The sequence below is a fragment of the Haemorhous mexicanus genome, chromosome 21 (genome assembly GCF_027477595.1).
Source record: "Haemorhous mexicanus isolate bHaeMex1 chromosome 21, bHaeMex1.pri, whole genome shotgun sequence".
Classification (NCBI taxonomy): domain Eukaryota; kingdom Metazoa; phylum Chordata; class Aves; order Passeriformes; family Fringillidae; genus Haemorhous; species Haemorhous mexicanus.
Window position 1 is genome coordinate 840,309 of NC_082361.1, and position 23,622 is coordinate 863,930.

Genomic DNA, 23,622 nt, shown 5'->3' on the forward strand with positions numbered 1-23,622 from the left:
CCTGCGCTTCCGCCCGCGCCGGCGGCGCGCTCCGCCGCCCGGAAGTGGCGGGGGGGGGGGGCCGCTTCTGCCCAAGCCCGTGCCAAGATGGCGCCGCTGGACCTGGACAAGTACGTGGAGATCGCGCGGCTCTGCAAGTACCTGCCCGAGAACGACCTCAAGGTGCGGTCGCGGCGGCGGGGCCGGGACCGGCCGGGGCCGGGGTGGGCGCTGCCGGGCGGGCCGGAGCGGGCGGTGCCGGGCGGGCCGGCGCTGACCCCGACCCTGCCCCGCTCCGTCCCGCAGCGCCTCTGTGACTATGTCTGTGACCTGCTGCTGGAGGAGTCCAACGTCCAGCCCGTCTCTACGCCCGTCACCGTCTGCGGGGACATCCACGGGCAGGTAAGGCCTGGCCGGGCCACTCCCGGTGCAGCCCCGGGCCGGAGTCGGTGCCGATGCCCGGTGCCCCCTCACGCCTCTCTCCTCCCGCAGTTCTATGACCTGTGCGAGCTGTTCCGGACCGGCGGGCAGGTCCCCGACACCAACTACATCTTCATGGTAGGTGCGTCGGGCGCGGCCCGGCCCCACTGGGTTTGACAGGGGCCGGGGCTGAAATCCCGAGGGGCTCCCGAGTCCCGGGCCCCGCCCGGCGCCGGGGCCGCTGTTGGCTCCTGGCCGCCGGCTGTATTGCCGGGGACCCGCGGCGTGAGGCAGAGCGTCCTGCCCTGCCCGGGTGTCCCGGGGTCACGTCAGGACAGCGGAGAGGGGAGTGCCCAGCCCACACCTGCCGCTCGGAGTGCCCGGAGCCGCCGCGGGTCCCGGCAGGTCCCGGTGCCCTCCAGTGCTGGGTTCCTTTGCGGCAGTGAGGAGTTGGGAGCGGATGTGTCACTGTGCACTTTCTCCATCTGCGGCTGTCTCTGCCTTCAGGGGGACTTTGTTGACCGAGGGTATTACAGCCTGGAGACGTTCACGTACCTCCTTGCATTAAAAGCCAAGTGGCCTGACCGTATCACGCTGCTGCGGGGCAACCACGAGAGCAGGCAGATCACCCAGGTGTACGGGTTCTACGGTGAGTGCTGCCTGTGGCTGCAGCTCCTCTGCCTCAGGAAACACGCTGGCAAGGCCACAGTGCCCGGGGACTGGGGGGGACACGGGCTCCAGGGCTGTGCTTGTAACGTGGTCATTGTGTTTCTGAAAGGGAATGTGTTTAAGGTAGATCTTGCTGCTCTTTTCCTCTGGCATGTGGGGTTTCTGCTTATGTCGTGGTGCCACGTTCAGGCACAGGCAGAGCAGGAGGTGCTGGGTCCCTCCTGCTGCTGGTGCTGCTCCTGGCCAGCAGCAGGACCAAGCACAGGGCTCCTGGCAGGACTCGTTACACACATGGCTGTGCAGGTTCTGCTGTCTGTGTTTGCTCTGCCTGTTTCCCCTGATCCATGAGGAATAAAACCTTTCTCTCCAACAGACGAGTGCCAAACCAAATACGGGAACGCCAACGCCTGGAGATACTGCACCAAAGTCTTCGACATGCTCACCATAGCGGCTGTAAGTGAAACACCACGCCAGCAGATTGTCCAGATGGGAGCTGGGAGCTGTGAGCCGAGGCTCCCCTGGCAGCGGTGCTGAGGGCTCTGTGCTCGTGTCATCCCCCTGCAGCTAATAGACGAGCAGATCCTGTGTGTGCACGGAGGCCTCTCCCCAGACATCAAGACCCTGGACCAGATCCGGACCATCGAGCGCAACCAGGAGATCCCTCACAAAGGCGCCTTCTGCGACCTGGTGTGGTCAGACCCTGAGGACGTGGACACGTGGGCCATCAGCCCCCGCGGGGCAGGCTGGCTCTTCGGGGCCAAGGTCACCAACGAGGTAACTCACTGCTCAGGGCCACACAGCCCAGGTGTGGGGTGGGGAGCTGAGGGGCTCAGCTCAGTGTGGGGTTTGAGTGGAGCGAGGGCACTGCAGGACACTGAATTGCCCTGTCACATCTCTGCCAGTAACTCGTGGTGGTGGGGAAGCTTGATTTGTGCCAGCTGGAAAAAATGAGCCACTTGAACCTAAAAGCACAAATGTAACTGCCAGATGTACTAATACCCATTTTGCTTTTGAAAAGTGTGACGTGGTGGGACTCACTAGTGTCCCTGGGCTCTGTGTGGAATGGTTTCCTAAGGATCTAGGAGAAAATACCCTTTTTAAAGCAATTATTGAGTTAATTTTGTTGTGTCTGCACTGAGCAGACTCCTCAGGGCTCTACCCAGTGGCCTTGCCAGGCTCTGACCTGGCCACGCTCAGCCTGCGTTGTCGTGTGGCCCTGGCACGGCACGTTCAGGAAGGGTTGAGCCTGGGGACAGCACAGCCCTGCTGCCTGGATGTCAGCTGCTCCCAGTACTCGGGTGTTGGCACCTGTATGTCCCAGGGTGTCTCAGGGCTGGGCTCCCCAGCCCCTGTTGTGTTCTCTGTCCTGCTGTGCGGGGCCAGGCCAGGAGCAGCACGTGCTGCGGGCAGCGGCCTCGCTGACCTTCCCCATTCCCTTGCAGTTTGTTCATATCAACAACCTGAAGCTGATCTGCAGAGCACACCAGCTCGTCCATGAAGGATACAAATTCATGTTTGATGAGAAGTTGGTAACGGTATGGTCAGCTCCCAACTATTGCTACCGCTGCGGGAACATCGCGTCCATCATGGTCTTTAAAGATGTAAATACACGAGAACCAAAGTTATTCCGCGCAGTTCCAGACTCAGAGCGTGTCATTCCTCCCCGGACAACCACGCCGTACTTCCTCTGAGGCCCCGCCCGCCTGCTGTCACCTCTCCCTGTCCTGCCCCTTTACAATATACTTTTTATTGAGCACTTTGCTGCTGAAATGCTGCCTCTTGCCTTTTTTATTTTTAAATTATCTAAATTTATTGTGTATTATGGTGTCTGTAGCAAGTTTTTTTCCCCCGCCCCTAGATTAATTTCAGAGTATTTGTAATATGTCCTTGAGATTTGTACTACTGCATGTAGTCCTCGCCTAGTCCTGGGTTAGATGAACCGATTCCTTTAACCACCACGCTCCGGGAGCCGCTCGGGCCGGTCTCTTGTTCAGCTTTTTGTTTTTGTTAAGTTTTAAGAAATTTCAGCAGCAAAGTCAGTGCCCGGTGCGCGGCGGGGCCGGGGCTGCCCGTGCTGCGTTCACGGCGCAGGACCGAGCCAGCCTTTTCCGAGTGTTCCGTGGATCCCAATAAAGCGGTCGAAGGGCTGTTCTCCATTCCCGGTTTGTTCCGTTTTCCTCGGGATCCCGATTAAACCCGCGAACCTGCTGCAGCGACGGGATTTGTACATTAAAGTCATTGTTCGGATTTTTTCCAGGCTCTGTTGTGTTTTTAGTGGCCGTGTGTGCGCGCCCCCGGCGCGGGCCGGGGCGGGGCGCGGGGGCCGCGCGGGTTCCGGTTCCGCCGGGGCCGGCGCCGTTTCCGGCTGGCGCGGGCCGGGGCGGCGGGGATGGCGCGGAGCACGCTCTCGTCCCGCTTCCGCCGCCTCGACATCGACCAGTACGACGAGAACCGCTTCGTGGAGGAGCCCGAGGAGGCGGCGGCGGCCGAGCCCGATGCCAGCCCCGAGGTGGAAGCGCTGCTCAGGCAATATCCTTTGGGCCGGGGGGGCCGGGGAGTCCCGGGCAGCGGCCGCGATCGCCGCTCGGGCCGGAGCCGCCCGTGAGCCGCGCACGCGGGTCCCGGTTTGAGTCCTTGACCGCCGCCGCACAGGCGAGGCGCTGCGGGCCTTCCACACCGCCATCCGCAGCTCCCCGGGCAGCAGCAGGAGCCAGGCGATGAAGGTAAGGCCGGGCAGGGCTGCGCGGCTGCCGGGGACAGCGGCACCGCGCCGATCCGAGCGGCGCCGCTGCGGTCGGGGAGCCTGGGCTGGCGCGGGGATCCCCCTGTGTTTGCCCTTCCTCCTCTAACCCCGGCTCTGCTCACCTCGCCTACAGAAATAACCCAGCCTGGAGCGCGGCCATCTCCTGCCAAACACGAGTCTTGGGATCGTTCCCAGCTGTTCTCGTTCTCACGTGTCTCTCTCTGCCTTCTCTTCCCAGGAGCAGGCCCAGGGAACGATGCTTAAAGTCCTCACGTCTTTTAAAAGCAGTGAAATAGAACAAGCAGTGAATTCCTTAGACAGAAATGGTGTTGATTTGTTAATGAAGTACATTTATAAAGGATTTGAAAAGCCAACAGAAAACAGCAGTGCAATATTACTTCAGTGGCATGAAAAGGTACGTGCTGGGGACACTCTTGGCTCAGCCACACTCGCAGGGTCCTGGCCAGTGGTTTCAGGAGAGCTCCTGAAGAGAAGCTGGTGGTGGCAGGACCTCATCCCTGAGGAGCTCAATGTTTCCTTTCATCTTTGGTCTCTTTGAGCCTGCATTCACAAAGCCTTTGCCTATATTTCAAACCTTACCCTCTGCCATGGGGAGAGGAGACTTAGGGCAGGGAGTTCTCCCTGCGGGGGAAAGCCTCGTGCTGCCCTTGGCACCCAGCAGGAGATGTCCCAGAAGGGACAGGGCAGCTGCAGCTTCCTCTGGGGCCCAGCCAGGGGGCTCAGGCTGGCACTTTGCATCAGCTGAGTCACAGGCTTTAGCAAACCTGTTTGGTTGGCCCAGGAGAGGATTCTGAGGTCTCCAGAGATTCCATTGGGGACCAGCAGGGGCCTCCTGGGTTTCTGTGGAATGTCAGCTGTGAAACAGGGAGTGTGGGATGTGTTCAGCAGCTGACTGTGAAGCCTCCTTCCCTGTCTGTATGGCTGAGGCACATTCTGGGGAGAGGCACATCCCTGAAGCAGCTGCTGGGTGCCCCTGCCCCCGGGCAGGAATCCAGGTGAACTCTTGCCCCACTTGCAGGGGTTTCAGCTGAAGCCCTGGCTGTCAGTGCTCCTAGGAAAACTGATCCCTGGGAATGCTGCAGCTCCCTGTGCAGGGCAGCTGCTGCGAATGCTGGTGTCCTTTTCCCAAGGTGCAGAGCTTTTCCTGCTGTACGTAAAGCTGGTGTACCATGACTCCAGCTATTGCTGCTGTTACCAGCTTTGCCAAGGCTTGACAAGGAGGAGGGAGTTTCTTGGGACAGCAAAAGAACATGTTTCTGCTTGTTATTTTTTTTCTTTTTTTCCTGTTGTTTCCACTGAGGTGCTTTCAGGTAAGTGTGGGTGGTGCTCCCAGCGTGGGAGGTGACACTCCACCACCCTGACTGGTACTCAGAGCATGCAGGGACATGAAAGGCATCTCGTCCTGTCTGTTGTGAAAGGAGTAAGGCAGGTCTGAGTAGGCAGGGTTTAGAGCCTGGTGTTCTGCTTTGTGGCAGTTCTGGTAGGATGTGTGGCTTGCTCAGAGCAGAGTCAGCTCAGTGGTAGTACCAGTCTGTCCTCTGGAAAGGCCTGTGGCAGGTCTGGTAGCTCAGGAGCATTTACCTGCCAGTCCTGCTCCAGGTGGGTGCTGTGCCTTTGTCCAGCCATGCTCCCCAGTCTCGCTCTGCTCTGATACCCTTGGATTGTGGCTGCAAAGTAAATGCCCCACTTCCAGCAGTCAGCTTAAATATTGTTTTTATAATCACCTCCATCTTGTAGACTTCAGAAGGAAACACTGTTCACATTGAGGGACACAAATGAAACTGAAGCGAGCCCCTCCTCCTCTCCTCAGGGATAAGGGAGGTGAGACATTCTCTGTCAGTGACTTGCAACAATGGAGCCCTCGAGATCCAGAAGCTGGTTAGATTGTGGAGAAGGACAGTTTCTAGCTTTGGAGAAGAGCCATAGTCCCTTCTGTGGCTGAACTCTTCAGTGTTTGCTCTGTGTGGGGTGTGGTGACTCTGTAACCTCTCTCCTTTCCCACAGGCACTGGCAGTAGGAGGCCTGGGCTCCATAATAAGAGTTCTCACAGCAAGAAAGACTGTGTAAAGACTTAACTTGGACAGAGGTGACGGTCAGGTTTGGACTCAGAAGAAGGAATGAGCTGAAATTACACTGGTCCATCTTTATTAGAGATTGCAATCTACTGAAATCCTACAGTAACCTCCTCTTGGAATGCTTTTAACCTTAAAGGTGGGGGAAGAGTAAAGGTATTCCTGCATATTCCGACTATCACATCTAGGAGCCAAGACATTCTCCTGCTCCCTTCTCTAACAGGCAGAGAGAAGGCACACTCCTGCCTCCTGTCCTGGAAGTGGGCAGGTATTTCAGATGCTGCTTTAGCCAGGGGTGGTGATACAAGCTCCCGTGTGTCCTGCTTAGTCCCAAGGTAGCTGTGTCCAGGCTGAGGTCCTGCAGCTGAGGGTGGGAGAAGGGCTCTCTGAACGGTGGCTGGGAACGTGGGGGTGAAGGACTCTTGGACTCTGGCCTTGGGTTCATGTAAAGTGAAGTGCCTGCTGCATCAATAAAGTTCTTAGATCACGTGAGTTAAATTTATTTTCAGCTAAACTGTAAGTCTGACACTTACTCCAAAGCAGGCCTGCAATAACCCAGTCCAACCCAGTGTCCACCTTTTAGGACTGCTCCTAACTCCAGCAACTTAGAGAATTTGTCCTCAAATCCAGCTCTGTCCTGGATGTAGGGAGTGAGACCAAGCTCAGCAGTCCCAATCAAGACTTAAAAGATGCAGTGAATAGAACACGTAGTAAGGACCCTGAGTTGGATTTTTATATTCTTGTCCACGCTGGAAAGTCAAGCAGATACTTCAGGACTTGTGATGTAAGTATTAGTGTGTCCTCTGCCCAGGCAGGACACACTCCTGGATCCATGGCTGTCCCCTCGTCCGTCTGGCAGGGCTCCCTGCCCTTTGGCACCAAGGAGCAGCTGCCTGGGGAGCCCCAGCTCCACCCAGTCCTCTCTTCCAGCAGCTGCTCAAAGTGCAGCAGCAGCTGGTCTGGTGGGAGGTGATTTTGGAAGCACAGTGGCACAACTCATTGTGGCACACCTCCCTGTGGGAGGCCTTGGTGGCACAGCTGGCACACCTGTCCTCACTCTGGGCAAAGGTGGGGTGTGGGTCATGGTTTAAAGGTCAATTTTAAATAGCTATAGCATCCTAAGGGAGATAACCAGAACTATAAAAACAAAGAAATCAAGATTAGGGGTTTGATCCAAAATGTATTGCACCACAAATTTCATAGTGTTTCATCATACAATCCATATTTACAGCATAGAAGGAAAGAAGTCCAATGGTGATAGAAAGGATTATGTATAACCACTGTTCTGAGACAAGGGAAAGTGCATTAGCTTTTTAATACATGTATACACACCAGTCTTGCTCTGATACCTAACGAAAACTCAACACTTAAGAAGTAGTTTATGGTAAGTTGATCCTTTATGAGCTTTGGGATCTGAAACCGAAGTTGTTAGTGAATATGTAACAGAAGATTTTACTTTGTCACTCTGTTCCAGGCTGCCTGTCCTGCTCTCCTTAGTGTTCAGCAGTAACCTTTGAAGCCAGGATCAGCATAAACCCAACAGTCATTCAGCAGGGAGCAGGGGAAGTGAGGGAGTCCTGATCCCTGGTCCCACAGAAACAGGGCAGGGCAAAGGGACATTACAAAGGAAAAGATTTCAGAGGATAAAATCCTCCCAGGGCTATTCCACCCCGCTGTATCTCAGAAGAGAAACAATTGAAATAAATGTACTTTTTGATTGTCTGTTTTCACAGCAGAGCAGGGCTGAACCCTCCCATGCTCTGTCCTGTCTGGAAGTGCCATGGATCTGGTTCCTGAAGACTGTTTGGACAAAAAAATACACTAAAGCTTTAGCATACCAAAAAATTCTGTTGGTTTTCTTAACTTCAGACAAATCCAACCTGGCTCTAAGTGAGGAGCAGCACCTGTGCCCAGTAACAGCTCCTGGCAGTACCTGTGTCAGGGGTGGGGCTGTCTGGGAGAGCAGCAGGCTCTGGATCCTCTGCATCTGCACATTCACCTCCTGCTGGAGCTCCACTGGAGAAAGCTTGAATTATCCTGAATGTATTTAACAGAAGCATCAACTTGTAAGAGATTTCCCAGAACTGCAGCATGCTCACTGAATTCCATACATGTGTAGATTTTTGGAAATAGGTCTCAGTTTTCAGGAATCAGACTTAGTGCTGCTTCCCGTGTGAATCCAGATTTTGCAGTAGTGTTAATAACTCTGGGCAAAATTGTGCTTCCAGGGAGGAAGTGCCACCTTGGTCCCCTGTCCTGATTAGGAAAACAAGCTGCTGGAACCACAACATGTTCACTAAGAGTTGAATTTTGCCCTCAAACCCCTGATGAGCAGCATTTCTTTTACTGTAATAGTCAGGACTTAACATATTCATAGCAGTTTTTAAGCATCAGTATTTGAAGTACAGAAAACCACAACCAAAGAGGCAGATCCTGGTTATAAGGATTTGTTGCTAGCACACTTGGAAGAAAAAAATGAAAAAATTAATCAAAATGTTTAGTACCAGCATTCTTCACCCTTTGTAACTAGATTTTTATTTTTTTAAATAAAAAGTATTTTTCAGTGTGGATTTACAATACCTGGAACTCAGCTTTAAAAATTTAAAATGGTTTCCTACCCCTTTTCCCACTGCTAACAACCCCTGGAACAGGCTAATGGATTAGTTGTAAAGGCGACTGAGGATTAGGTACTATAATTAAGACCATTTTAAATATTATTTTTCTTTAAGAAAAGTAAAATCAGACAACTCTAAAGTTGTGCTCTCAAATTAAATAATCATCAACATGCAGCCTTGATGGCTGCAGGCCAGGATAAATGCACCTTAAATTACACAGTGATATGAAAAAATGCCAACCATTAGTTAATGTCAGTATTAGAAGGCAAGGCAGAGTTCTTTTTTGGTTAAAGCTCCCGCTCCTGTCCTGTGAAAGGCTTTGCAAACCATTCCACTCTCAACACTGTTCTGCCAACACATGTTCCATTGCTGGCTTCCCACAGCCAGACAAGCAGCTTTCCTGTGCCCAGTCACTGGACTGCAGCACCTGCAACAGCAGCTGGAATCACCATCCCAAGAGCCTGCACTGGCAGCCCTGCTGCCAGTGAAGTGCTCAGAACCCTGTGGTGCCAGGAACCCAGGAGTGCTGGGCACAAGGAGCTGCTCCCATCACAGACACCGAGGGGTCCCCAACTCCAGCCCAGAGCTGTTCCAGCTGTAGTGAAAAGGTCTCCTTGCACAGCATTAGTTTTGTAAACAGAGCCAGAAGTTCTTGTACAAAATACTGCAATGACAGTGATTAAGACACACCTGGAGCAGTGTGTTCAGCATTCTTTTCACAGAAAGAAGTGCCTGGATACTGCCTGCCACCTTCAGGTTCCCTTAAGGCCACAGAGTCCTTGGGCTCGAGATGGACGGGCGGATGCTGCCTTTGGGGGATGGCTTTGACCCAAACCAGGACATCTAGGACACAACAGCACAGCACACGTCACACAGGGGTCACACTTCTAAGGTGTGGAAAGAAATAACATGGGACACAGCCATGTTCTCATCCTTTGATGGAAAGAGCTATTTATAAAATAATCACAATGCTCCAGACTCCAGACTGAAGAAGGGGAGGCAGCTTCACACAATCACATCTGGAAGGAACATCACTCACTTCCCACAGGTGAAAATTACTGAAGATCATACTTACATGTATTCCTTTAAAATAATTTCAAATTAGAACTCTACAGTCATTTAAACACAGTGCCTTTAGTCAATACAGCATTAGTGTTCCCTGAACCAGAGGGTGAGGAAATCTCTTCATCTGCAGACTGAACATCCCAGCTCCCTGGGTGGGCAGGGATGATGCAGGACCTGGAGCTGAGGCAGCACTCACTGTTGAACATTCCCTAACCACCACACAGCCAGGGCCATGCAGACCTCAGCCCATGGAAAGGAGACACAGATCTTGGTGTCTGAGCCCAATGTGAAAAGGACAAACCCAGAACTAGGCTCCTGCTGTTAAACACTGACCCTGGGGAAGGAGCTCCCAGCTTCTCCCTACAGATCAAGTCCACTGGGCAAAGCTGTGCTCCCAACTCCTCTGAGCACCAGAAAGCTGCTATTTCCCTCACTGAAAGGGACAATTCCTGGCATGCATGCAGCCCAGCTAACATTTTAATAATAAGTTACATTTATTACTGTAGCTAACATTTGGGAAAAAGACACTTTTCCTAATCTCCTAGCATCTAGGAATTTTCATTGTCTCATTAGAGGCCACGTATGGTACAGAACCCTTACCTTGTACTCCAGAGTTTCTTTGAGCATGTTTTCTTCCTCTTGTGAAAAATTCAGTAACACAGACACAGCTTTAATGAGATGGAATGCCTGAAAGAAACCACAGAGTTGTGTTCCAAACATGTTGCTGTCAGCAATTTTGTTTTATTGCCCCCACTGAACACTTTTTAATTGTAAAATTATGGAATTGGCATTAAGTGTCCTTAGGAGGTGACAGGTGGCAATTTCTAGAGAAAGACAGATGCAGAAAGAGAAGTAAGAGAAGTAAGTGGCACCTTTACCTCAGATTCCCTGCAGGACATGAACTTTAGTACAACATGTTTAAGGTACTCGAAGTTTATCTCCCTGGAGTCGTTCAAGTCAGAGTTGTTGGTGACAGTCACAGAAGCATTAGGCACTTCAGAATTTGCACGTAGCTCAGGTACCTCACTGTCAGGCCTTATTTTCTACAGAAAAATAAAAAATCCACAGAAGAAAAAGAGAAGTACATTGCAGATGCTGTTAGCTTGACACTGGGAGGGGTCTGGGTTCAGGATATCTAAAGAGGGTTGTACCCACAGGTGGGTACACACTGGGCATCAACAGCTCCCCATCCTTCATGGGGCCACAGCAGAGAAGTGTCTCCAGCTCTCCCTGCACTCCAGGACAGGAGCTGGTTGATGTCAGTGATCTGTGTGTGTTACCCAAACCAGCACAGAACTGCCTCCATGGTGGAAACTGTCCCCTGGTAATTTTCTCCTATCACTAACATGCTTTGAGCCTTTCAAATGTGGGCTTTCTTCAGAATAATTTTCAACATCAGAGCAAAACCAACATTTTTAAAACCTCTGTTAATTTTCTTTTAAATAGATTATTTTTTTCTTGGAGAGATAAACCATTGCAGAGGGATGCAATGGGAGTTAGCAGTCAAGCTTTTGGACTAACAGTGCAAGAACCTGCCAGTAAGTGCCATCTGAAGAGACTGAAAACACACAACCCTTACCAGCTCTTTCTGGAGAGTTTTCTTCAGTTCTGTCATTCTTTGCTGAAGTTGCTTTATCATCTGTAAGCACAGCAAAGGAGAGTTTAACACAGTACTCATTGTCAGGACCCCCAGGTATCTGGAAAAACCCAAGACAAACGAGTACTGAATGAAATAATAATTAACCAGCACTGACAGCTGTGAAGAAGCACCTGAAAGCCTTGCCTTGCCTTGCCAGCTGCACACAGCAGCAGGCATGTGACAGGACACTTGGGCTGTCCTGTGACAGCGCCATGGAGCTGAACCCAATTCACTCAGAGGGCTCTGCAGGAAAGCTGTAAATAGTATCACTGGATGCATCTTCTGCCAAAATAGATCAGGATCATGCAGCTCTTGCTGCAGTTTTTATTCATGGTTGGTAGATACTTGTGCAATCCAGAGAAAAGCATTTACTCACAGCATACTGGATTCAAATGGGACAGGCTTTTAAGGCTGCAGCACAGGCAGCACCAGCTACTTGGCTTCCTAATTAAAAAGGGAAAGACTACCAGCTGTTTCTGTTCACCTTGTTTTTCTCAGCAATTTGCTGTTCCAGCTCTCTGTTATCCTTCTGAAGTTGAACAACATCTGCAGCTGCCACCTCTCCGTTCTGTTCCACCACGGAGTTTTCTGGAGAAGGCAAATGCTCATTGCTCAAGGCCCTCGTTGATTCCTCCAGTTCTAAAACCTATAAAAATAAACATGGAGAGATATAATGACATTTGCAGCCCAAGACCATTCCCCAGGGAGAAAGGCAGACTTCTTTTTGGTTGTCCAGGCAGGACAGACCTGGGGGGCTCCTGCACACCTCCCTCTTTTTCCAGGAAGTCTGAGAATGGATTTGCAACTGCACTCACATTTTTCTCATGCTCTCTGGCCAACAGGCACTCCTGTACCTGCAGCTTCAGCTCATCAATTTCTTTTCTTGCTGTTTCCTCTATCTCCACTGCTTGGCTCTGCCTTGCTTCTATGTCCAGCTGTAGCTGATGCACCTGCAGCAAGACAGCTTCATGGTCTGGGAAAGGAGAGACCTGCTTAGTATCAGTGTTGCACATCAGATGGGAGATTCTAATCCATTTGGTCTGTCATGAAGACAGAAAGCCAGGGGAGAGACAGAAAGACAGATGAGAGACTGTCCAATTGTTAGTGCATTTTGAAAATGCTAAAAGATTAAATACGAAAGAGGAATCTAGAAAAATTACAATCTACCAGGCAAGGCCAGAACTAGAGACTCTACTTAAGTTGTCTGGGATGCAGTAGACTCATTTGGTCTAACCTTGACTGAGTTGGTTCAGTTCTTCCTTCTGTTTTAGCAGCAGATCACATTTTTCACCAATCAGCTGGTCTTTCTCCTTTACTAGGGTATTCAGATGTGAAACCTTCAAAGCAGGAAAACAATGAACAGAAGTCATTAAAGATATAAAACAGGAAGAAGGTTTTGAAAGATCCAACATCCTTCAGAGGCCCAGCAGGCATCACCTCCACAATGCTGCCCTCAGGAACAAGCACTGAAGTTATTACTGGAAGAGCTAAACCCCACTTGGCTTCTGTGCCACCATCAGATTGTCACAGCCAGCATGTGGCAGCTGCAAAAGCCTCTGAGCAAAACAGGAGATGGCCTTAAACCCCTTCCACACAGACCTGGCCCAGCAAGCACAGATCTACAGCAGTCCCAGAAGCATAAAGAAACCAAAAGATGGGACTAACTCAGTCAAACCTCCTCAGCTGACAGTTCTTACTTGAAGCAAGCACAAGCTCACATTATCCACCATTTTTTATACAGGAAGAGCAAAATAAGACTACCTAGAACTGACAGCTGGTACTGGATACAAGCTCCTCCCTGTGAGGAAATGTACAATTTCACAACTGCTCTGCTCTGGAGGAACCCAGATGGGACACAGGCACTGAAGGAACTAGCCAGAACAAACAGGTTTCTCTCAAAGAAGCTGCCAGATGTCAGAGGCTCCCCGTGGCCAGTGCACTGAGACAGTAACACCTCACAGGTGACAGGGCTCTGAAACAGTCTCAGGTTTACTGAGGCAACCACTGCTGTCTCACATGCTGTGCATAGGATTCTGACCAAGGGTCTTGAATGTTAGGATAAATACATCCAAATCTAGTCTGCTCTTTGAAAGGCTGGGATGTCTCAAATAGATTTTAAAACAGTCATCATTAACCAACCTGCTCTTGTAATTCCTCTCTCTGTTTCCTTGTTTCTTCCAATGCTTTGGCAATTTCCACACTGACAGTTTCTCTGCTGCTCATCTCATTCTGCAAAGCAGAATTAATTGAAAGGTTATGTGAGACAACTAAATCAAGTCAGTCTCTCATCTTGAACCCCAAATCTACTAGGACTACAATTAAAGTGTTCTGACACACTACAATTTCCAAATGAGTTAGGTTTGTTTTACTGACTGCTGCTTTCTGCATATGCAAAAGCAACACAGAACTGATGTAAGAACCCAAACAAACCCAATGCTAACAAGAACTTTCAGCCTGAAGCCTTTATTACAAAGAAGTAGCTCCTTGCTACAACAGATCTTTATTCCAATTGTGCATCCAGGAATAGCTATGAAAAAAATTTCAACCATCTAAAATCACAGTCAAAATTGGATAAACTGTCAACACCCAACTAATTTAGTTTAAACTTTTTGGTTAGAACACTGTGAGTGGAATCTGATGTTGACCCATTCTGTATTCACCACTGCTAACAGGATTTCCAAGCTCTTCACATCCCTGACAATATGGGAATGTATTATTTCTGCCTGATTTAGGCAGACCCAAACACTCTGGTTCAGGAAAGGGTCAGCCCTTTGTAATGCTTCTCAAACACATTTCTGCTGAGTACCAGAGATGATTTACAGCTCCAAGTACCTGCAACCTGAACAGAACAGGCCTCCAAGCACTGAATGTAACCCACTGTGCTGTTTACTGCTCCCCAGCCTCAGCTCTGTCCCAGGACAATGCCAGTTCCCATCCAGCCCTTACCTTTAGCCTGTTCAGTTCAGACTCTTGTTGTTTTAATGAACTCTCATACTCTTCTTTGCTTCCCTTGAGGTTTTCATTTTCCTTTTCCAATTGGCTCTGTAAAATAAAGAGTGTTTAAATACACAGCACAATTTTTCTAATACTTTGTTTGAACAATAACCTAATGTTTTGCTCATATTTAGTGCCTCAAAGTATGGTATCTTCTATTATAATGCCAGGAGTGCTGAATAAGAACATTCAGACAACAAGCAAGCTCTACAAGCTGTGTTGAAATCATGCTGTAAAGACTCTCACAACCCACCAGACAGTTCCTGTACTTACAATCCTGTGCTGAGTTGTTGTTTTATCCAATTCCCAAGCTTTTTCAAGAGCAGCAATCTGAGACTCCAGCCCAGTAACTTTCTCATCATACTGATGTTTTTCACTTAAAATCTGTTGCTGCAGCTGTTTTCTTTCATGCTCTAGATCAGTTTGCTTAAGAGAATAAAGAAAACCCCGTTAATAGAATGGTATTTTGACATCATTCTGACAAGATCAGACACCATTCCATGAGACACTCTCAAACTGAGGAACACTGTTCCTCTGGCAGCAGTGTCATGTACTCACAGACCAGAGTTCAGGAGACAAACAGCAAGAAAACAAACACTTGAATAACAAAACAGAGAAGTGATTGTCTCTGGGGATGCTGAAGACTGATCTGTTACTGGTCAGTGAAACATGCAGGAGACTCACCAGCTTCTGGACCTTCAGATCCTGGTCAGCAGCTGCTTCTCTGCTCTTTTTCAATGTTTCTGTTGCAATCCGTAGTTTCTCTTCCAGTTCTTTATTCTAAAATTACACCATTCATTAAATTCCTTATCCACTGGCATCTATGTTATTAAAAAAGTTTGCATAATACAGAGTGGCCCAGGAGGGGAAGGTAAACATTAAATCCAGAAGCCACAGAGATAGAGAGGCTGCCTATTTGAAACATACAGGTTTTAGAAATCCTTCCCCACAGCACTGCCCCAGCAGTGCTTGCACCTGAGTTATTTGTTTCTTACTACAGGGAGGATCTGCACAAAACCTCTGTCTTCACCTCCAGGCCCTCCTCCACCCATGGAGTGGGCAGATGTCCAGAGACACTGATCAGTTATTCTCCTTTCAAGACTAAATGTGATTAAATGTGCAGTCTCACCTTTGGCAGGGAGTGCAGTGAGGGGAGGAGGAGTAGGGCATAGAGGATGAAAAGAGTGGGAATCTGTGGTGAAATTAAAACTGCTCACCTGTGTTTCCAGCTGCTTCAGAGCCTGGCTGTGCTGTGTCCTGTCTGTCAGTACCTGCTGCCTGCTCTCCTCCAGCCTCTGCTCAAGAGCAGCTTTCTGAAGATAACATTGAGGTGAAGAACACGAGCAAGGATGGACAAAGACATAAGTTGGGGGAGTAATAAAGATTTTCCTTTTTATTTCATTTATAAGGTCAAACTAAAATGGGACAGAATGTTTTACTATCTCTAGATAACTTTAAACTGCCTTGAGTTTACTAAGCCAAGTCCTTTTGTCACAGCAACACAGGGGTGATGTGACTGTAGGCACCCTGACCAGGGAAAAGCAAACATCCCCAAGACCCATCTGGGGAAACATTGCTGATTCTGAGCAGGAGCATCAGTGCCTGAGAAAGAGATCAAGAAGCAATGAGAGAAAAGGGTTTAACCACAGTTAAGTTTCTGTTTCCAGCTGTTGTTTAGCACTTCTGAGGCTGAGGTTTCAGCATACAACATTCTGTTTGCACACCTATGTGCAAACAGTTCCCCTCCCTTGCCAAAGAACAAGGAAAAGCATTCACTGTGCTTGTGAGGATTAATTAGAAAAACTCCCAAATTGTTCCACTTCCTGTGGGGATGGCAGAAAGCTGCTCTCTTCCTTTTAAGCAGTCAGATGCAATGACCAAACAGACAATGCAGAAAGGCCAACACAGACATCTGTGCAGGACCTACACAAACAGGCTCAGTGCAGCCACCCAAATGTTCTGCCCAGCACAGTGTGCCAAAACACACTGCCAGGACAAATGTGGCTGTGTGACATCAGCAGCTTTCCTTCCATGGGTGAGAAGCAATGTAAGACCTAAAAAACCCAAAACAAACTAATACTGTACCTCTAAGCAGCCTTTAACTGTGTAATTACCTCTTTGAGCAGCTCCTGCACATGTTCATCTCCTGAGAGATTTCTTTCTAGCTTTTTCTCCAGGGAAGACACCTTTTCCTGCAGCTGTTCAGTAAGTCTATCTCTCTCAGCAAGTTCAAAAGTCATCTGTGAGAATGAGAAATCACAGCATCTTTTTTGTAATGAAGCTTTCAGCTGATCTGTTGTGGTCTGACTTTTGGAAATGCCAATAGAAAGGAAAGTCCTATTTAAAAAGACAATTTGATCCTGGAACACTTTCTGGACATCAAACTTCCAACTACACAAAGGTGTACATTACCCAAATGTGCACCCTTGTTGCACCAGAAGCAGCACATGCATCTGAAAGCACCTCACCTTTTGCTTCTGCTGCTCATACTCCACTTTCAGAGATTCATGCTCCACTTGTAACATTTCCAGTCTCTTCTCACAACCAGAACCAGCCACTCGAGCCTAAACATTTTGAGAAATTACTTACTTTGAAACCTAAATTTTCAACACCACATAACTGATATCTATTCTAACTTCTGCAGACATGGAGCTCTTTGAATCAAATCTCACTTGGCTCAAACTTACATTTTGCAAGTCTACAGAAAGCTGGTGAATGACAGTTTGTAGCTCCTGTTCTCTTAACTCCAGAGCAGTGATCTTATTTTCTGCATTTGTCTCAGCTGTCATTAGTTCATCTCTTCACAGAAAGAGAATAAAAACAAGTGACATACCATTCCAGAAAAATAATCTTTAGCAGATAATTCTGCCACTTATAAAAATGGACATCAACAAAGTTTTCTTGTCCTAAAACCAGCCACCATCATCAATCACTGCTTGATTACACATTTTCAAAAAATAGTGACAGTTAAGCATTCAAACTATGAAAAAAGGAAATAATTTACAAAAAAAGTATTACTATCATTGGCTTGGCATTTATATCCCCATGGCCATAGCAGAGGCAATAATTCAGTTCACTCACTACAAATATAAATTCTTCCAAAGAGACAGAAGTGAGCATGAAGTAAAAATACAGGGGAAACACTTCCACTGCTCCTGTGAAACACTCAGCTCCATACCTGTGAGCCTGCAGCTGGAGGAACTGCTGCTGGAGGTCCTGCAGGTCCCTGCTCAGCCCCGAGGCCTCGGCCCTGGCCTCCTGCAGCTCCACTCCAGCCTGGCTCAGCTCCCGGGCACGCGCCTCCAGCTCCTGCTCTGCTCTGCTCAGAGACTCTTCCTTTTTCAAAAGCTGAACATTAGAAGATCATCTTTGGCTTTACAGACAACCAGTAACACTGATAAACCTTTTCACTGAAACCTGCCTGTTTCACTAATTTGTGGGCTGAATTAAGTGAGATGATAGACTATGTAATATTGTGTTCAGTACCTACTGTTAGGATTTTGACACCAAATCTGTGTACAAGCATAAAGGGTGAAAAAATGTATGCTGGGATACCACTAACTTAATATCCTAGAAAAAATTTTCGGAAATAAAAAGTTTAAAATATTCTTACCATGTGTTTAACTTTGGCAATTTCCTGCTGCTGAAAGCCCTCCAGTTCATCAATTTCATCTCGTTTTTGGAAAAGATTCAAACTCTGCTCCCTCATTTCTTGTAACTGTGTTTGAAGCAATTTCTTTTCCTGATAAATGAACAGAACCAAAGGATATCAAATGATATCTGTATGCTCATGTCAGGATAATGTGAGTTCAGGCAAACTCTCTGGGAGAGAAATCTTGTCTTGCAGCCATACAGCTCCTGATTGTGCTCCATATACAACTAGAAATCCTTTCAGATTCATGTCACAATGAAAATTACCAAACTCCAAAAAACCATAAAAAGAAATCTGAATTCATTACAATGCCACCAATGACCATCTAAGCTAAACTCTTAAAAATGGACAATGTTCCACCTTACAGAAGGACCCATCGTTCTTTACCTCCCCGCTGAAAACCAAAACCAGAAAGACCTCCCCAGGCATTTGGGCTGGTAACAAAAAGCAAATGATTGGCCCCTCCCTCTGAACAAAGACCAAATAATAAAAAGGGCTAAACAGAGCTGAGTTCTGATGGAGCTGGAAGTGTGCAGGATGGTGTTTGCAAATGCACAGAGCTACCCTACACCCCCTGAGAAAAACACCCAAGGTTAATTACCTTTTCAACTTGACCAAGTTTTTCCATCCACTCCTGAACAAGGAAGAAAGAAAGGAGAAAAAAAGATATCAAAATCTATTTGCAGACTTTCAAGGACAGCAATTATGGTTAAAGAAAAAGAAGAATTTGTACTGTTAGCAGATACTAAGCTTTGGTAATGATTAAAAAATAATCAGCAGCAGTACAGTAACAGCCAGTGCTTGAATTAAGGCTGAGGAATCATTCATGCTACCCGAATACATGAGTTTTAGGCAAGTAAAATAAATGTGACAACAGGCCTACTGCCATTGAATCTTATCCAAGCACAAGCTTAACCTTTCATTAGGAATTTTTGTGGGCTCTTGTTCAAACCAGTCGGAACAGTCTGAGCAGTGACAAGTCCTGCACCACTCCTGGCGCCGAGCTCAGCACTCCCTCCTTCCCCCAGCGCTGGCACGCTCACACACAGGGCTGAACAATTATTTTAATTAATAGTAACACCTGCTTAAAACATCGGGGTCATGAGAGTCTCAATAGTCCTGCTCAAGCTCTCTTACCTTGTCCTTTTTTTCCAAGGCCAAAGCCATTCCTTCAGCCATCTTGGCTCGACTGGCCTGATGAGCTTCATTCTGCTCCTGAAACTTCCTCATGGAGGCTATCAACAGAGAACCACCAGCTATATTAAAAACTCATCTTTTAAAATTACTTCTCACTTTCCTGTAAGTTATTTATAACTTTAAAGAGCTTCTTCTGCAAGTAATTAGCCCCATCTTAACTGTAGCACTAGCGCTGTGCTCCTCATTCCCTCACACTGATTGCAGGCTGGCAAAGAGCCAAAGCTAACAGCAGACAGGAACACTGCTCCTTGCTGGATTAGAACAAAGTGCAGGTTTCCAAAAGGCTTTCCTGCATGTTAGCCCCAAATTTGGCAGAAGGAGCATAATAACAACTTCATTCAACACGCTGCTGCTGCTTTTTATACTGTAAATAAGGTAACAACTTGTGTTCTAATTGTTCACACTACAGAGGTGCACGGTTTGAAAGGGAATCATTAGCACACCTGTACACCAAACCTCTTTCCTTCCAACCACAGCAATTTTCAACTTAACTGAACAAAAAGGAAAAAAGAAAAATACGTACAATCCTGATGCTTTTCTAATGCATTTTCAAGCTTCTCTTTTATCTTCTGCAGATTTCGGATCTGATCAGCATAATCTTGTGTGAGGAGGGAGAAGAACAGACCAGGAATGGACAGACATTGGGGAAGGACATTTTTAGGGTAACACAAAAATAAAAAAGAAAAAGAAAGGAAAAAACAAAAGAAAAGAAAAAAGGATGAGTGGCAAATGACAATGATTTTCTTAATCAGAAAATCATTCCTGCTGAGGAAAACTTGGGTGACCACAACAATGAACACAAGCAAATAGCTCTGTACTGTCCACAGGGTTGGCACAAACAGAAGGGCCTGTCCCAGGGTGTCAGTCACACAGACAAGAGCAGGACCAGAGAATGAACAACTGTCCCTCCCTTTTACTTCATCCCAGACCAGGGATACATTTCACTCTGCTCAGGAAAGGTGTCTGGCACTGCAGGCTGCAGGGAAGGGTTAATTCATGGCCATTGCATCTATCTGCTCTTTGCTGCAGTCCCACAGCACTGCCCTCACCCTCGCTCTGCAGAACTGACACGGGAGGGAATATAAACCAAAGCAGAGTGGACACACACCCTGGAGAGGTTCCTGTACGATGGAGAAGAGGATTTACTCACTGGCTGCTTGCCTGCGTGAGACTCCTGGCACCCAGAGCCTCCCTCTCTTGTGTTAAGCCCCAGCCAGCACTTTTAAGTTTACCTTGTGCAAGCAGATGAGCACTTGGGCCTTTTGAATTCGATGTGAAATAATTTCTGAAGCCTGTAATTTTTTGAACTGAACAGAAGCCCAATAAGTCACCAGAATAAATCAAAACAATCCTTATCTGGCTGTAACCTTTCCTAATTTTCCAAGGCCTTCCCTGAGCTTTGGGAAGCAGCAGTGTAACACGGTTCAGCCCAGTCCCTGGTCCCCTCCCTACAACAGGGATGGGGAGCAGTGCCAGCCTTTACCACAGCCTTACAGAAAAAGGAATTAGAAAGAAAAAGTCCTCAGGACTGTTTTATGTTGAATTCTTAGTTTCTTCTTCATTTCCAAGCCCACTTCTTTAAGGATGGCACTGTGTTACTGTCAGAAAGCTCAGGCTCTATGTTAAACAAACCATACAAGTGGGGACAGATGCTGTTTGAAACATGGGACAGAAAACTATCCCAGCTGGTCCAAGCAATCACCTAAATTTATTGTTGAAATCAGCAGATACCCAGTTGCCTTCATAAAAAATTAATGATGCTGAATGCTCCCTTCTTGTCAATCAACAGGGCTGCTACAAATCAATTTTCAAAAGACCCTAACCCCACGAATTTTTAATAAATTAAACCATGTAAATTCAAAGGAAAATATTTCCTAAAATAACAAGTTTTATATGTATCACAGCACATACCAGATAGCTTCACCTCCAATTTTCTTATTTGTTCATTTCTTCTTAACAACTGGGATGAAAGATCCTCTCTGGAGCTGCTTCCATCAGAAGCCTTGGGAGAAAAGCAACACTCTGTAACTCACAAAATTCAGAAAGAGTGATCCTGCCATACATTAGGTCTGGGATAATAACCACTCTCCTGCCTAGGAACAGCACTTGTTTTTCCCACTGAGTGGAAAATTGTACTGGCACAGCAGAATGTGTTAAAAATGCTGAAAAAGAAAACCAGCAAGGGCTTAACAGTGCCAGGCTGCCTGCTCCCCAGAGCACAGGGCTTGGGAAGGAGCTGGGGCTGGGACCTGTTTGTCCCAGCTGTCACTGAGGACATGGGGCAATGGAATCACTGAGGGGGAGGAAATCAGGCTCCACAGCACAGGCACCAGGAAAGGTCAAAGAGCGAGTCCTGAAAATCAAAGCAATTAAAAGAGAAGCAGTGATACTTTTCAGGTGGGATAAACTCACCGAAGCCCTGATGCAGCAATCTGTCCACACAAAATCTGCTGCATAACTGACTGATGAGTGCTCTGGTGAGTTTTGCTCCATCAAAGCCAATAGCAAGAGCAGTTAAACGAATATTGATAAAACAAGTAACTCATGGAGGTTTTCTGAAGACCACTCAAATTCATTACTTGTTTTGCCATTTTATTATTGCATTATTTTGTTTTGCCAATTCATTATTTGTTTTCTGTTCTACAAACTTGCAAGATAGCAAACAGAATTTTGACATGAGAATTTCCTAAGTGCTAAAGAAAAAGAAAAAACTCAGAAAAACACAAAACTAATACATTTCCACTCTAACATGTATTTAAACATTAGGAGCTCCAACTTCCTGCTTAACACAACTGAAATTTCAGCTGAGCTTCAGAAATAATTATTTAAAGCCCAGCTGTGTAAACAACTTCTTCACTCTGCAGACACCAAACAGAGACTTGCTGCTGGCTCTGCAGTGGGTCCTGCTGGCTCCAGCAGTGGGGTGACACTGCCTTAATCCAGGCTTTCAGAAATGTGACAGCCAGCCATCCAGGGCAGAGGTGCCAGAGCATTCCAGGGTCTCACTTAACCCATGCGCTCCTGGAACTTTACCACTTGTTTAAACAATGCTTTATAGTGAAAGAGAGGAACTACAATGGCTTGGACTGCAACACCGCAGGCGTTTTCAGCAGAGACATATACAATGTCTCAGGTAGGAAGAGTCCCAGGAAGCCCAGAGGTAAAATGAAAACTGTTCACACGGGAATGAAAGCCTCCTGGCAACTACCATGCTTAACAAACGCTTTCTCTTCAATATTTAATTTCACTCAAGCTAATGATACATTTATGCATTAGGAGATACACTTACAAAGACACCACAGCACGTTTTCAAATCACACCCTAGACTTAAAATGGTTGTCTGCAAAACCATAATAAAAATACTGCCAGAGAAAGGAGATTTCAAAGCAAGGTGTAACTCACAAAGTCGTCTCCGGAGTCTGCTCCCACAGACGTGATCGATTCCTTGCTGACAGACCTGGGCATGCGGGCGCTTCCTCCGGGCCTGGGAGCCACCGCTGCCTCCTCGGCGATCTTCTTCTTCAATTTGGCAAACATTTTACTGCCCTACAGCCCTGAAATATCCAGGTCCTTTGGAAAGCCACGACCGCCAACGTTTAATACGCTGACACTCTTGTCTAAAGCTTCCAAACGCTGAGACTGAATTCTGAGCCTCATCCACTGGTTTACTGCATTTCCAGCGCCACTGAAGCCCTCAAGGCCTGGCAGTACCTACAAATCAAACAGAAATGGGTTCCACACCAAAAAATTCCACCGGCATGGACCATTTAAAGGTAACAGAAAGCCTTTTAACATCGCATCTGTTACAACACGTTAAAAAATCGGGTCTCCCGGAGCAGAATCCGTTAAAGTCCCAAACCAACGGCCCCAAACGGCGGCGGGGCCGGGCCCCGGGGAGCGGGCGGGTCCCCTCAGCCCGGCCCGGCCCGGCCCGCGGAAGCTGCTCTGCTCCGAGGGCCTATCACCGTCGCTCCCCCGCGGCCCCGGCCCGGCTGCCCCCTCCTCTCCAGGTCCTCCGTCCCCTCGCTCCTCACCGCTCATGCCCAGCCGGGCCTCGCCGGTCCCGCGGCCGCCGCCGCTTCCCCGGACACCGCCGACCCGGAAGCGCCGCGCGGGGCGGAAGCGGCGCCGGCCCCGCTCCGCCCCCGGCCCCGCTCCGCCCCCGGCCCCGCTCCGCCCCCGGCCGCGCTCCGCCCCCGGCCCCGCTCCGCCCCCGGCCCCGCTCCGCCCCCGGCCCCGCTCCGCCCCCGGCCCCGCTCCGCCCCCGGCCCCGCTCCGCCCCCGGCCGCGCTCCGCCTCCCGACCGCGCTCCGCCCCCGGCCGCGCTCCGCCCCCGGCCGCGCTCCGCCTCCCGACCGCGCTCCGCCCCCGGCCGCGCTCCGCCCCCGGCCCCGCTCCGCCCCCGGCCCCGCTCCTTGCCCGGCCCGGCTCGTCCCTCAGCCCCGCTCCTCCCGTTTCTCTCCCCGCCCGGCTTGTCCCTCATCGCCGCTCCTCCCGCTCCTTGCCCGGCCCGGCTCGTCCCTCAGCCCCGCTCCTCCCTCCCGCAGTCCCCGCCC

The 23,622-nt window shown here is 48.7% G+C and overlaps 3 protein-coding genes across 5 annotated transcripts; 2 read left to right on the forward strand and 1 right to left on the reverse strand.

The window, feature by feature from the left end:
• Window positions 1-28: 28 nt before the first annotated feature.
• PPP6C (protein phosphatase 6 catalytic subunit) lies at window positions 29-3,320 on the forward strand. Of its 2 annotated transcripts, XM_059865424.1 has the most exons (7): window positions 29-162; window positions 286-381; window positions 472-537; window positions 907-1,048; window positions 1,442-1,521; window positions 1,633-1,842; window positions 2,511-3,320. In XM_059865424.1, the coding sequence occupies exons 1-7, from the start codon at window positions 88-90 to the stop codon at window positions 2,757-2,759; spliced, it is 918 nt and encodes a 305-aa protein (XP_059721407.1). In that variant the 5' UTR covers window positions 29-87; the 3' UTR covers window positions 2,760-3,320. The 2 variants fall into 2 exon arrangements, with proteins under 2 accessions (XP_059721407.1, XP_059721406.1); XM_059865423.1 differs by having other exon boundaries at window positions 46-381.
• An 82-nt stretch (window positions 3,321-3,402) lies between these two features.
• On the forward strand, window positions 3,403-6,402 carry ARPC5L (actin related protein 2/3 complex subunit 5 like). Its single transcript, XM_059865425.1, has 4 exons — window positions 3,403-3,597; window positions 3,719-3,791; window positions 4,050-4,226; window positions 5,837-6,402. The coding sequence occupies exons 1-4, from the start codon at window positions 3,458-3,460 to the stop codon at window positions 5,897-5,899; spliced, it is 453 nt and encodes a 150-aa protein (XP_059721408.1). The 5' UTR covers window positions 3,403-3,457; the 3' UTR covers window positions 5,900-6,402.
• Window positions 6,403-7,064: 662 nt separating this feature from the next.
• GOLGA1 (golgin A1) lies at window positions 7,065-23,210 on the reverse strand. 2 transcript variants are annotated; one of them, XM_059865422.1, is made up of 23 exons: window positions 23,101-23,210; window positions 22,469-22,777; window positions 20,978-21,068; window positions 19,590-19,664; window positions 19,007-19,104; window positions 18,471-18,503; window positions 17,831-17,959; window positions 17,396-17,553; window positions 16,905-17,016; window positions 16,686-16,781; window positions 16,332-16,457; window positions 15,435-15,530; window positions 14,902-14,997; window positions 14,491-14,643; window positions 14,170-14,265; window positions 13,363-13,452; window positions 12,458-12,560; window positions 12,039-12,196; window positions 11,708-11,869; window positions 11,164-11,223; window positions 10,463-10,627; window positions 10,185-10,271; window positions 7,065-9,362 (listed from the first exon to the last, which is right to left on the reverse strand). In XM_059865422.1, the coding sequence occupies exons 2-23, from the start codon at window positions 22,601-22,603 to the stop codon at window positions 9,282-9,284; spliced, it is 2,400 nt and encodes a 799-aa protein (XP_059721405.1). In that variant the 5' UTR covers window positions 22,604-22,777; window positions 23,101-23,210; the 3' UTR covers window positions 7,065-9,281. The 2 variants fall into 2 exon arrangements, with proteins under 2 accessions (XP_059721405.1, XP_059721403.1); XM_059865420.1 differs by having other exon boundaries at window positions 17,396-17,565.
• Between the last annotated feature and the right edge of the window lie 412 nt (window positions 23,211-23,622).

Bases quoted from the DNA above. Each gene is read 5' to 3' on its own strand.
- ARPC5L (XM_059865425.1), top strand. From the start codon at position 3,458: ATGGCGCGGAGCACGCTCTCGTCCCGCTTCCGCCGCCTCGACATCGAC. The intron at 3,598-3,718 runs ATATCCTTTGGG...CCGCCGCCGCAC, and splicing joins GTGGAAGCGCTGCTCAGGCA to AGGCGAGGCGCTGCGGGCCT. The intron at 4,227-5,836 runs GTACGTGCTGGG...CCTTTCCCACAG, and splicing joins TACTTCAGTGGCATGAAAAG to GCACTGGCAGTAGGAGGCCT.
- PPP6C (XM_059865423.1), top strand. From the start codon at position 88: ATGGCGCCGCTGGACCTGGACAAGTACGTGGAGATCGCGCGGCTCTGC. The intron at 1,049-1,441 runs GTGAGTGCTGCC...TCTCTCCAACAG, and splicing joins CCAGGTGTACGGGTTCTACG to ACGAGTGCCAAACCAAATAC. The intron at 1,843-2,510 runs GTAACTCACTGC...ATTCCCTTGCAG, and splicing joins GGGCCAAGGTCACCAACGAG to TTTGTTCATATCAACAACCT.
- GOLGA1 (XM_059865420.1), bottom strand. From the start codon at position 22,603: ATGTTTGCCAAATTGAAGAAGAAGATCGCCGAGGAGGCAGCGGTGGCT. The intron at 21,069-22,468 runs GTGAGTTACACC...TTTTCTCCCAAG, and splicing joins CAGACTCCGGAGACGACTTT to GCTTCTGATGGAAGCAGCTC. The intron at 14,998-15,434 runs GTGAGCAGTTTT...GTGTAATTTTAG, and splicing joins TGAAGCAGCTGGAAACACAG to AATAAAGAACTGGAAGAGAA.